Source organism: Sciurus vulgaris (genome assembly GCF_902686455.1).
Source record: "Sciurus vulgaris genome assembly, chromosome: 10".
Taxonomy (NCBI): domain Eukaryota; kingdom Metazoa; phylum Chordata; class Mammalia; order Rodentia; family Sciuridae; genus Sciurus; species Sciurus vulgaris.
The window spans coordinates 135,569,470-135,582,094 of record NC_136470.1 but is presented as its reverse complement, the minus strand read 5'-3'; the positions used below and the strand labels follow the sequence as shown (position 1 = coordinate 135,582,094).

General features: G+C 54.8%; 1 protein-coding gene across 8 annotated transcripts in view; it reads left to right on the top strand.

Moving 5' to 3' along the window:
• The window catches only part of LOC306638059 (schwannomin-interacting protein 1), a 595,209-nt gene that overhangs the window by 553,302 nt on the left and 29,282 nt on the right, over window positions 1–12,625 (top strand). The window contains exon 1 of one of the 8 annotated variants that reach the window (XM_079101157.1): window positions 722–1,174. The exons of 6 other annotated variants lie outside the window; for them this stretch is intronic. In XM_079101157.1, coding sequence (XP_078957283.1) covers window positions 1,145–1,174 — 30 coding nt within the window. In that variant the 5' untranslated portion in view covers window positions 722–1,144. Of the gene's footprint in view, window positions 1–721; window positions 1,175–6,958; window positions 7,208–12,625 lie in introns of those variants that run through there. One more of the 8 variants, XM_079101156.1, reaches the window with a different exon arrangement.

Here is a 12,625-nt window from a genome sequence, read left to right as displayed (position 1 = left end):
CTTTGTGTTCCAGGCAAACCTGGGTCGTCTTCCCTATCCGTAGCATAATGGAGGCTGGTTATTGGTGCGAGGAAGAACTTTTGAGGAGATGGAAGGATATTAAAGCGCCTTAAAATAATAGTCCTTCCAATTTGCTTAATTTGGTGACTTAAATTCAGTCACTTTTTTTTTTTTTTTTTTGAGTGTCACTTACGTGCTTAGGGAAATTATATGAGCTGCCAGTGGCGACTGAGGAATGTGGATAAGGAAATGTTTTCGCCCCTTAATTTTCGGTCATTAGGTTATGGTGAGGAATTTGCATTTCCTAAAGGCCTAACAGGGTCCTTGAAGTCACTCAGAAATTGACCCTGGGGTTTTTCCCAGACACACAGATGGCCCCCCGGTATTCCTTTATTGTGGTCTGCAAGTCCAGAGCTGTCTCCGTGGCGCATCTCGGGTGGGGTGGTGGCCTTCCGGGCCGTGCTGCTGCGTCCCGAGTGTCTATGTTAGAGTCAACTTGAGAATACATAGGTTAAGAAGCTTTTTAACAGACACTCGCATGGAATGAATAAATTATACTAATATTTTTAAAAAGTTCTCCCTCAAAAAATATAGGAATTATCCCACTTATTTCTATTTGCCTTAAATGCAGAAAAATAAAAAATAAATGTCTCTAAGACGTCACGAAATAGTGTTTTACAAAGAGCGAAGCCCCTCCCTTTAGTTGCAAAGTTGACCAATATTTCCCAAGCCCAGCACGGAAAGCACCCTCCCCGGTCCTCAGGTCCTCAGCCTGTTGAAAGTTCCAGCTCTCCGGTCCTGGAGGGCGGCAGCGGGCGGGCTCGCAGGCCCCAGCGCCCCACGCATCATCGGCCGCCGCCCCTCCCGCGGCCTGGCTTTCGGCGCGGCCTGGCCTGCCCACTCGGTCACCGCCTTCGCCGGCACCCGCAGGTCGCGCGGCCCGGCGGCCCTCCGTGCCGCGGTGCCATTGGCTGGTGGCGCGGAGCTGCGCCCGCCCTCCCGCCGGCCCCGCCCGCACTGGGCGGCTGCGCAGGTTGCTCAGCGGCAGCATCCATCTTCCCGGGCGCTGCCCGCGCTGCCCCGCGCCTGCCCGCAGCCTCGCCGCGCCGCGCTGCTGTGGGTCTGCGCCCTAGGATGCGCCGAGATGGTCCATCAGGAGAGCTGCGCGTACCAGGTGAGCGCGAGCCTCAGCCGAGGCCTGGGCCTCTGCAGAGGCCTCCTCCCGCCTCCCGCGCAGCAGGTGCCTCTGCCCGAATTCTGGGCTGGCCATCCTCCGCTGTCTGGGCCTCCATCGCGGGCAGCATCCAAATCGCAGTGGGGGTTTCCGGGGAGTGATGGGCAGAAAGCTCTGCTTCTTTGGCCTGCAAAGCACAGTGAATCCATCCTCCGAGGTGTCGGTGCTGCGCACGTTCTGTCTGTGCAAATAAGGGACCGCTTTGAGCTGCGATTGCATTTAAGGGGATTTAGAGGGAAATCGGGTTCGAATTTCACATCGATAACATTGAAGAATGTGATTTTGCTCATTAGGTAGGATGTGAATTTCTCCTTCAATGTGTAGAATTTTCTCTAAGAAAATTACACCAATAGAAAGTCATCGTCGATGATCTTAGAAATTTTTAAAAAATCAGCCAGCAAGCCCTTGGCGTTTGGGTTGTTTGTGTCTTTACAAACTTATTTTTACCAGTGCATTGGCCTAAATGGCTAGTGGGAATCAGGGTGCAGTGTGCATTAAAACTCCACGTAGAATAATTTTAATGCACATCCCTCTTTTCTGCTGATTCGCTGTCTGAAGTTATGAATGAAACACCTAGACAGTTTCCAAGGATCAGTCTAGGGTTCTGCCTCCTGCTAGGTGGACTGTGTAGGCAGCTTGCTGTAAACAGAGAGGGTGTTCTCAGAGGAACAGCCCTTTGCAGCCACAGGAGATGGGGCCAGGTCCTGGGGAGTCAGTGCTGGTGTGCCTCAGCTGATCAAGTTCAGAAGCTCTAGAGACCAGTGCCTAACCCAGCACGGCCTCTTCCCTGTGTGAGGTGGGTCACCTGAGACAGGCAGGTGTTTCTCATGAGGTCAGATTTCACAGCAGTAAACTGATGCTGGCAAGTAGCACACTGGCCAGGCTGAAGACTGGGTTCCTAAGCAAAGCATGCCTGTGAAATATACTTACATACTCTTTCTCTGCCTAATAATTGGAATAATTATAATTATTGGCTTGTTTTATAGTGTCTTTGTTTTATAAGACACCTAGGAACTCAAGATTTGTGGTTTGCAGAAATTCTTTTCCATGCCAAGGGGACAGAGATTCTGAGAAAACAGCCCCCAAACCACACAGACATAGTCTAGCCCTGGAGGGTGGGAGGCCAGTCTCCCACATAGAGCCTTGTCTATGGATGTGTGTCCGCCATTGCTGGCTATTAAACTGCTGTAACAACTAAAGTATCTTTTCTTCTGTGTTTTCAGAGAAGGGATACAATTTATGTTTCACAGGCCAAGCTAATATGAGATTATTCCCTGTATCTTTTCATTAAGCTGAAAGTGAAATTATTGTTTTTATAGGGTGAAGCATTGGTCAAGGGTCATCAATGTCATCTGGAGAGGGTTATGTTAGCCTGCTGCTTCTAACAAAGGAAGACACATTGGTTTTGTTTTTTATATGACCTGAAGTATGTGGCAATGACGTGGTGTGTTGGTTCTTTGAAGTCTTTATTGCTGGTTTCTGTAGGAGAGTTGAGTGGTCTGGGGAGGTGATGGTAGGGAATAGACTGTCACCATAGGTTTGCAGCAGATGGCCGGGTGTGTGTGCTTTTGAAAGGCCCTCCGTGATACCCTGCTCTGAAAAAGCAGAAACACAACCTTGAAGCCAAGTCCCCATCCAGCCAGAAGCCCCAGGTCTGGAGCCCCGCTGGCCCATGCTTCTGGATCAGCAAAGGTGTATTCCCTAGTCCTCAGCTCCATCTGGTCTTGGTTTTCTGGTGATAGGGACAGCTTGAGATTTGTCAGAAACTTCCCCTTTTGGGATGAGGGCTCATTTATTTTTTAAACATGTTAATGCAGGGCTTAAGGCAAATTCCTTAGCATGGCATTTTTTGTAAGTTAATAAAATCTATTTGGAGAACTGATTCCCTTCCTTCCATAAGTGATGCATACTAGGATTTCTGGAGAAATCTTTGATGGAGGGGCCCTGAATGGAGCTTCGGAGTGCATTCTCCCGCAACTTACATGCACATTTTGGCACATATGTACAGAGGTGGGACCTTACTACTGCCATTGCCCCCGAGCAGCCCCCTGCCCTGCCTTGCCCCAGCTCCCTAATCTGTTTTCAACCAAATACCCAGAATAAGCCTTTAAGACCTAAGTCAGATCATGTTCCACACGGCATAATTTTTCAAAAGTTTTCCTACTTGGAGTCCAAGCCCAGACCTTCCAGGGCTGCAGGGCCTGTCCCCAGGCACCTGTGCAGCTCGCTGGCCTGCGGGGTCAGCCCTGCCCTCCCTGGGCCTTCTGCCTGCTATGCCCATATAGGGCCACCAAATGCAGCAGATCCCCACAGGGCTGGCAAGTACTTGTGCTGAAGCGTGTTCACCATTCAGCTGACTGTCCTGCGTTCTGCTGGCCGCCCACCCCGATCTTCAGGCCTGACTCCAGTGCCACTCCTTGGGGAGGCCTCTGGACTTGCTCTGTGAACTTCGGCCCCACCGGGCCAGCGCAGCCCTCTCTCACTCACCACTTACCATCGCCCATCCTGGAGCGTATTTTGCTTGCCTGCCTGATTCCCTCTCCCTGGCTCTGTGCAAGCTTCCCGAGGGCAGGGGTCTTCTTTGTTCTCTTGCTTCTCCAGGGCTTGTGTCATGGAGGGTGAGGGCGGGTGTGCCTGCCTGTGTAATAACACTGGCCAGGAGGGAGGCCTAGGGCTCAGGTTTCTCACCTGACCTTGAGGCCGCCCTGCCTCCCCCACCATCAGCTGTGCTGTTTCCTGGGCGGGGTGGGGGCAGTACCCCCTTTTCTTGTTAGTTTTCTCCTCTGTATCATCCTGGAATGAGGGTTGGCAGGTCCCCTGGCAGAGCACCTTTCTGTGCAAGCCGGGCAGTTAGGAATGACAAGCTCCTGGTTCCCGCTGGGCCTCCTGAGCACATCCGGGGCTCGGAGCACCCTCCAGCCCTGTGCCACCATTGCCCAGTCGCTTCTTGCCCGTTTGTGGAAATACAGTCGATCCGTGTGCGTTACTCTTCCAAGAAATGGCCGTGTTGGACGGGGGGTTTTGCTGCTGCCAAGTGCTGGAGGGTCCTGTGTGCACATGCGTGGACCCAGGCGCTCTGACCCCATGCCCACGGGGGTGTCGGTTTGTGATTCTGCTGTCGGTGAAGGCTCTCACCTTGAGTTGTCCCTGCAGCCTCTCCCTCACAGAGCCACCTCAGCAAGAGGTGTTAGGTGCGTGCCGGCATTTTGGCTATAGCCCTATTAGAAGAGAGAGCCGTCAGCCTCTGCTCTCCAGACTCTTAGCGAAGAGCCTTGCCCACAGCCTCAGGGCCTGGCAGCCTTGGAAAGGCCAGATTCCTCTCAATGACCCCTGACGGACAGCTCGGAGGTATCATTAACTTGTATGCACAAGTCTGGGTCAGTAGGTCCCTTTTGCTTCAAAGCTCCCAAGCACATTTCCCGTCTCCAGCAGTTGTGTGTGGGGAGGAGCACAGACATGGAAACCAGGGCACGCCCCACCCGGTCCTGCCTAAGCAGCTCCCTGGGAATGGGCGCCCCTCACGTTCCCAGAGACTGGGCGGGGACGACTCAGCCTTCCCTCCTCTGGAAGTGCAGACCCCACTGCTCACACACACACCTGGTCATGAGGCTACACTCAGAAAGCCTGAGTGCTTGTGTGTTCTTAGGGTCAACTCCAGGTCCCTCTGCTTGGCCTCTGGCCTCACTGAGGTCTGGGCTCTGTAGCCCTGGCTTCGGTGCCTCGGTTGCAGGTTCCATTCTTGGCTGGATGCCTCTGCCAGGAAGCCTCCACCTGCTGCCACCAATTCAGGGTCCTGCCGCTTCCAAACCCAGAGCCACCTCCTGCGGAAGGCCTGCCCTCTCACCTGGTCAGATTGCTCCTCAGAACACAGATTTCCTTCTGCCCACCCGGTTTATAGCAGGCAGGGCTTCTGAAGACACAGGCCTTGCCTAAACGCTGTGAGCCCTGCCTCACGCACTGAGTGGATGTTCGAAAACTGGTGGACTGAGTGGGGCTTCTTGCGGGCGCTGCTGCTGCGCCCCAAGGATCCAGGCTGCTGTTAGAGCCCAGCGAGAGCTCAGGCCGCGCTTTGCCTCTGGAGCTGGCAGGGCCACCCCAACAGTGCCAGCACCTGCCCCTGAGCCAGCACTTCAAATGCTCCAGGTGCTAGGACAGAACAGGACACAAGGCACATCATGAACAAGTGACAGAATGAGGGGCACCCTCTCCATGGACACTGGTGGAGAACACTGCTCCACACCACCTGCGGCCAGCAGGGCGAGTGCTCACCCCACGCTGCCCTCTCTGATGGACTGACCTTTGCCAGGTGTGACTCCGTCCTTCTGCCACCTGGAGACGTAACCTTAGCGCCCAGAGGAACATCCATGTTTCTGCACGGTCGAGGTGTCACATCCAGCACATAGAGGAAAGGCATTTTGCTCTGGCCTCAGATGACAGACAAGGGACTCCAGCGAGCTGTGCTTGCCCATTGTCCTGTCTGAAGGGAACCGGGGGACAGGAAAGGAGGTTAGGTTTGGATCAGGGCTGCAGAGAAGAGTGTCTGTCGTGTAAAGCGGAGCTACCATGAACTGTGGAAACGGAGGCGCGCCTGTGCGGGGAGTCTTCCACAGGCTGAAACTCAGAAAACTTCTGGAGAGATGCAGAGACCAGGGAAGGTGACCCCATGGGACCAGACTCTCAGAACTCTGTCCTTGGGAGTTGCAGCTGCTCAGGGGCTGGCGCGGTGTCCGAGGCAGAGCCCTTGCCTAACACGCTCCAAGCCCCGCATTCCATCTCCAGCAGAAGCAGAGAGCAGCAAGCAGAGCCTCCAGTTTGGAAAAGTGGTTGCCTACGCTCTCGCTGCTTTCTCTGTGAGCATGTCGGGGTGTCACTAAGTGGAGCCTCCTGAATTCTCCCCTGGCCTGTTTCTCCTGCAGACTTCTTTCGAAAGCAGGGAAGGGGTGTTATTTTTAGTTTGTGGCCGCAGTGATGGATGGCAGTGTGTGTGTGTGCGTGTGTGTGTGAGCGCACTTGTTTGTCTGCTTCTTGGGTGCAAACATCCTCCAGCTGTGGGCCCTTCTTCCTTTCGGTCTGTGAAGCCACAAACAAAACAGAAGCCCTGGGAAAGGGGTAAGGAGAGCCCCAGAAAAGAGCTGTTGCTTTTGTGGGAAGGGCCGCCAGTGGCTGAAGTGTGAAGGAAGGTCGAGGGGGCTTTTTCTCTGGCCTGTGTTGGAGAACAAAGCGCTGCTCCTGGGACAGAGGGGTCCTTCTCTGTGCTGGAATCAATTTCAGTTTTGTGCTGGGGCATCTACCAGAAAATGAAACTTTTACATCTGATGATTTAAGATAGTTGAGTTATCGGGGGAGGAAAAAAGAGCAGACCCTGTCTCCCTGGTGAGCCTCTGGCCGTCAATGCCGTTTTGCTGTGGGACACCCGGCTTCCCACTCACCAGGGAAGTCTGAGCAGCTGGGAGTTTGTGCGTCTATTTTTATCCCGCAGTCCACCCCATTCGGAGCAGGAGTGCGAGCTCCAGCTTGCCTCCCAGAGCTCTGGGTCACACCAGCCGCCCCGCCTGGGCGCGGAGTGGCCCTCTTCCTTTCTTGGGAACTGGAAAGGTGCTGCGGAAGGGGCTCGGCAGGGACACTCGGGGAAGGTGACAGCAGATGGTGGGAAGACAGAGCCGTGTCAGGAGCAGGGAGCCCTAGCCCGCAGCTGCCCTGTGCAGAGGCAGGACAGAGCCAGGGCCGGCGGGGCGTGTCTGTGGGACCGAGGGGCAAGGACAGGACAGCCGGCAGAGACGCTGGCCGCCGTGCTCCGTGCCAGCATGAGCAGTCGCCAGGGGCCTGGCAAGTGGCACTCGAGCCTGTGGGGATTGGTGGGAGGCTGTTCCTAAGCGAGGTCCTGAGGAGTTAAGGATGGATCTGGACGGTGATGGGACGGATGACGTCATCAGCCAAGCATGCCCTCTGGACGTGGAGGGGAGTTACAAGGAGGTAAGGGAGAGCGCTTTTGTTGGTAAACAATCAGACCATTTTTCTAACTGGGGGAAGGAGCGCCCTTGAGAAGTGGCCAAATTCCACTCTCAAGCCGTTGCCACAATATAGCCAGGAACACTAAATGCACAGACCCAAACACCTTCAAACGCATTAAGCCAAGAGAGCGCTTCCTTCTGCTTCCCCAGCTTCTGTCATTAAGATATTCTAGCAGGGACCAAAATACACATGCCTGTATTGTGGACTTGGAAAAATCCTATCGTGCATTTCAGTGCTAGGCGGGTCTTTTGTGTAAGGCAGTGGATTTTTTTTTTTTTTTTAAATTTTGACACATATTGACATTTCACTTAAATAATTACTGGAATGGCTGGCCTAAGTTTGATATTTTTAATAATGAAAAATATATAGTTTTCTAGACAAAAAGTTTGGGGTTTGGTAAAAATTGATACAAGATCTGTTCATTCGTTGCTTGTCTTTTGAAAGTTGGTAAATGTATTTTAGGAATGTTGTAGATGGTAATTGTCTAGTAATAACAGGCTCAACTAAAAATAGCTTTAGTTACATGGGTGAGGTCATGAAGTCAAACTGCAAGTATATGCTTTCTGTCCACAAGGGCCAAATGTGCCCCGTGTCCTTCCCTCTTAGGGTTTACCAAAGTCCAGTGCAGCATAAGGTGAAGAATTGGGGCCCTGCCCTCAGGGACCAAGAAATGATGATTTCTTCTCTCCTAGGCAAGTGTCAGTTCATTGTAGCCTGATAGCACAGTAGAACTCACTGCTGAATTTTTAATTTGACTGAAAATGTCATTAGTTGTTCTCCTGGAGTGAGATGGGAAGACACTTCTGTCACCATAGGCCCCTGCGCACAGTGACATCAAGCCCGGGAGCAGCTGTCTCGCGTGTGAGCGTGTGTGTCAGGCTCCTTAATGTGTGTGCTTCATCTCAGAGTAGGGACGGCAGCATGTGCCTTCTGGGGCGGGGACTCCCACATGGGGGAGGTGTGGGTGGCCTGCCCTGCTGCCCTGTGCACGGCCATCACCTGTGATCTCCAGGAAAGGAGGGGGTGTGGGTGCTCTGTCTGCAGAGCCCTGATGCCCCAGCCCTGCTCAGCTGTCCCCTGCCCCGGAAGTGGCAGGCAGAGGACACTTGGGTGCTCGGCGGGTCAGATCGCTTACCCTTGGAGCAGGTGGAAGTTCTCTGCTTCCTCTGTTCTCAGTCCCGGAGAGCTGGCTGGGCTTCCTTTGTGAGCCTGTTCCTCAGGAAAGCACAGGGCGGTCTCCCTGAGAAGATATAAAAGATGGTCCGCTGCTGACCCTTCAGGATGGTCCCCAGCACTGCAGTAGCATCCCCCTTAGACTGGGGAGAAGCCACAGGCCTGCGGTGGGAGAGCCATGGTGGCCACAGCCAGAGCCAGCCAGCCGGAGCCACAGACAAGCACAGTTGCATGGGGAAGCCTACCTAGCAGGGCAGCAGGATACCTATGGCTCTGCTGCAAGGGTGCCTGATGGGCACAGACACCAGGGGAAGCTTGTGGGCATGTGGAGGGTCTGCAGGCTGCAGAGTCCCACCCTGGACTCCAGGGCTGCTCTGTCATTTCCGCCTTCCGCTGCTCTCCACAGGCAAGCGCTTCAGAGTTCATGCACATTCTGGTTACAAGAAGGCTCCTTTGTGCTTGGAGAAAACACCATGGGTGATTTCATCAAGAGCTTCTAGGGAACAGGGCAGCTTGGGCTTCTTAGAGAAAAATGTGAAGATTAGGGAAGAGTTACCTGGTGCACAAATCACTTTCCCTGATTGGAATCTTCCTTTCCCAAGTTTTTCCTCCAGTGTCTTTGCTCTTTAGTGGTCTAAGTAGAATATAAAATGAAATTCCATAAAGCCAGGATCTGCAGGCTGGTGACCGTGCACCCGTCAATAGGATGTGTGAGTCCATGCCTCTGACATGCGTGCTTTCAGAGGTTACGCTTGCTCTCCGCTGTAAACACACAACATGGGTGTGAATCGAGGATTTGTGAACAGCGGCGGTTCCTGGCTTTCCTCTTCCATGCCCTGTGTGCCGTCACCCCACTCTGAGGCCGCTCCCTGCCAGGCACCTCAGAATTCCCTGAAGGGGTTTCACTAATAAATACCACGCATGTGGGGATTATTTTGCAGCTTTGTTTGAAAGTCAGACAAACAGCCTTCAGGGGAAGGTCACTCTCTGATGACTAAAATTAGATTCCAACAAGCAGAGGAAGGAAAAGATGAGGCTCCGCATCCCTTTTCCTCGGGGAAGGTCCTGCTTGCAAGAAAGAGGTTTCATGAAGGACCTCTGGTCCCTGCAGTGGAAGTCGGTTCCTAGTGCTTAGGAGGGAAGATGCAGGCCTTGGCACGTCTGAGAGGCGTGTGGGGCCCCTTGCTGCCCTGTTCCCTGGTAGAGAACCATACCTGGCCCCGAGGTTCCCTCCCTCATGCTTCAGGCCATTGTCCTTTACCAAGAGTCTCCCTGAAGTGCCTGGAGCCCAGGAGGCTGGGCCTTCCCTCCAGGAGGTGATGGTGCAGGTGGGCCCAGCTTCAGGCACACACCGCCCTGAGCTGGCTGCCCGGGAGAGCTCAGGGTCAGCATGCACCTCGAGTGTGCAGCCCAGGCCTCCTGGGTGGGGGACATGCCAGTTTCATGAAAGGAGAGAAAGAGAAGACGGGACATGTAGTTCAGCGTGTGGCAGAAGGCTGGCCTCCACCCGTCCCGGGCCTCCATTCTCAGAGCAGGAGGGCGTGCAGCCTGGCCTGGCAAGCCTGCTGCCTGCCTTGCTCCTCAGGGGTGCTGTCTCCAGTGTCATACATCCAATTACAGTGAAAGACAGGGGAGGACCCCGTGAAAAAACTAAAAGGCTGGAAGGAACAATATTTAAAGTGAAGCGCAGCTGCGCCTCATGTTTTTTTAAAAAGGTGAACGGCAGTGACTGCTTGCAATACACTGCAGCGAATGGGAGCAGAGCACCAGCTGCCTTCCTGCCCAGTGCCACCCTCCCCACACAGTCCCGGAGGAGGAGCGGCATTTGCTCCATCAGCCCCAGCCTCCCCGTCCAGGGACCCATTGAAGGTGCGGCACCCGGGGGCCCTAGGCAGCTAGGAGGGTGCCTCCTGCCCAGGCAGCCTCCTCTCCTGGGCAGCAGAGGCCTGGCCTGCATTTTCGGTGTAAAGGTCAGGGCCATCTCACCCCCTGCACCCCAGCAAGCCAGTGTCAGGGATGGGTTGGATTGGTCCGGGTAACCGGACTTAAGTCTGTCCATGTCGTCCATGCACAGCTCGCACCCCTGATCCTGCCAGCCTCTCCTGGCCCTGTCTGCGTCCTCCTTAGCCAGTTTCTTCAGGCGTCCAGCCCTCCTGTTCTTAGGTACCTGTGTGGCTTATTGTTTCAGCTGAGATGGAATTCACATTTTGGAGTACGTGCTCTGACGGGTTTACTACACCCGCAGGCCAGGCTGCACCTTGGCACCCCCTCAGCCTCCGTCCCTCCCGCTGGCCCCTGACAGCCCCTGTGGTCACTTCTGGCCATCCATCCTGCCCTCCTCTCTGCACATCCTCCCTCTTCACGTAGCCCTGGCTCCCTCTGAGGACCTTTCCTTTCCGTGCCAGGTGCTCTCTGTCTAGTATTTCATTTAGCCATTAGAGCAGCTGACAGCCAGACATCACTGTCCCTTTCTGAAAAAGCAGACTCAGCGGGTTTTCGTGACTTGCACCAGTGTCTGGGGTCACCTGAGCTGTCCCAGCTCCGTACCCAGCCACCCTGCCTCCTGTCAGGTGTCTGTCCGGCTCTCCCAGATCCTAAGTGCGTCCAGAGGTGGGAGGTTGAGAACACCCATATCCCTGTGGCCCAGCACGTGGTCAGTGTCTGGGCTCTTGTGTTTCTGGCAGTGACACCAGTGTCTGCCATGGGCTTAGAGGCTTCAAAAGTGACACCTGGTAAAAATAGAGCTGCAGATAGCACTGCCCCTGGTATCTTGGCCACCTCAGACCATGGCTCAGGAGCCAGAGGTGGGCCGAGGCTGCTCCCAGCTGTTTCTGTTGGGGCACGCTGCTCACAGGACAGGAAGAGGCCTGTTTTCAACGCCCCTTCAGGACTCGATGTCCAGAGCAGGGGTCACCCCAGGGGTGTGCTCTGCATTCCTTCACCTTCACTGAAGCTCCCGTGCCCAGTGGCTACTGAGTGTCAGCCTGGTGTTTCCAAGACCTTGCTCCAGTGCTTCCAGGTGAGGCCAGTGCTGGAGGCACACAGCCTCCCTTCTGCTTGTGTCACCCCCTCACGGCATGGGGAAGGAGTGCAGAGGACCTTCCCAGGTGGAGCAGTGAGCCCGAGGCCTGACCCTGGGTGGCCCTCCTGGGCTGGAGCACTGGCCCTGAGCTAGTGGCCCCTGAAGGCTGAGCACCACGGCCAGCCCAGGCCGACAGCTGTGGGGAGGTGGGCGAGAGGGTGCAGACGTCGGGGATCTCAGCGTTGTTCCAGGGACCTTGTGTCATGCCCTTTCTGGAGCCCCCGGTGCGTGTGTCTAGAATGGAAAGTGTAACAAACACAGAACGAGAGGACCGAGCCCGGACTCGGGCACAGGGACACAAGGGGAAGGTGCTGAGGCTTTGAACTCTCCTTTCCACTGATGGCGGAAAGGCACCCCCTGGGATGGAGTGGGAGGCAGCAACCTGAGAGACCTGCCTGCTGCAAGTGTCTGTGCACTTGACATTCAGACACGCACACGCCATGTCCTCACACAACGCCGTTTTCATCGTTTAATTTCATGGTGAGCCCGTGCTTGATCTCGGTGAGAAAGCAGCGCCATCGGTATCTTTGAGTTTCTCTTTGCTTTCCCACTGGGAAGAAAGTAAAATCTGCCGTGTGAACACTGACTTCTGTTCTCCTGATGTTTGAAAGCCGCAAACTCGCCGCTCCGGGATGCCACCTGCGATGGCTGGAGCAAGGCCGTCTCCTGGGCCAGGGAAGAGACAGGTGTGCTCGTGGGGCTAAGGGAGGAGCGATTTTCCGCAGAGCTCCAGAGCACCCGCTGCCTCCCCCATGGGTGCTGCTAATGGTGATGATGCACGTGTCACCAGGCAGTAGATTGTGCTGGAGCCAGGGGATCAACAATTGCTTCAAAACAGACATCCCACAAGGCCTGGGCAGATGAGCTCCACCCAGCTCCAAGGCCAAACACCAGGCAGAGCAGACACATGCTCAGCAAAGAGAAACCCACTCTGTGCCTGAACAGCTGCATAGGCAGCGCCGGGGAGTGTGTAAGAAATGCGTGCTCGGCCCAGCCTGGCCCTTCTCAAACGGAATGCCTGTATTTCACGAGCCCTCTGATGATTGGTGTGCAGTCAAGTTTGAGAACTGTGGGTTAGAAAATGGGCGGTGGAGAGGGCCTGGGTGTGTGTGCCCCCTTCACCT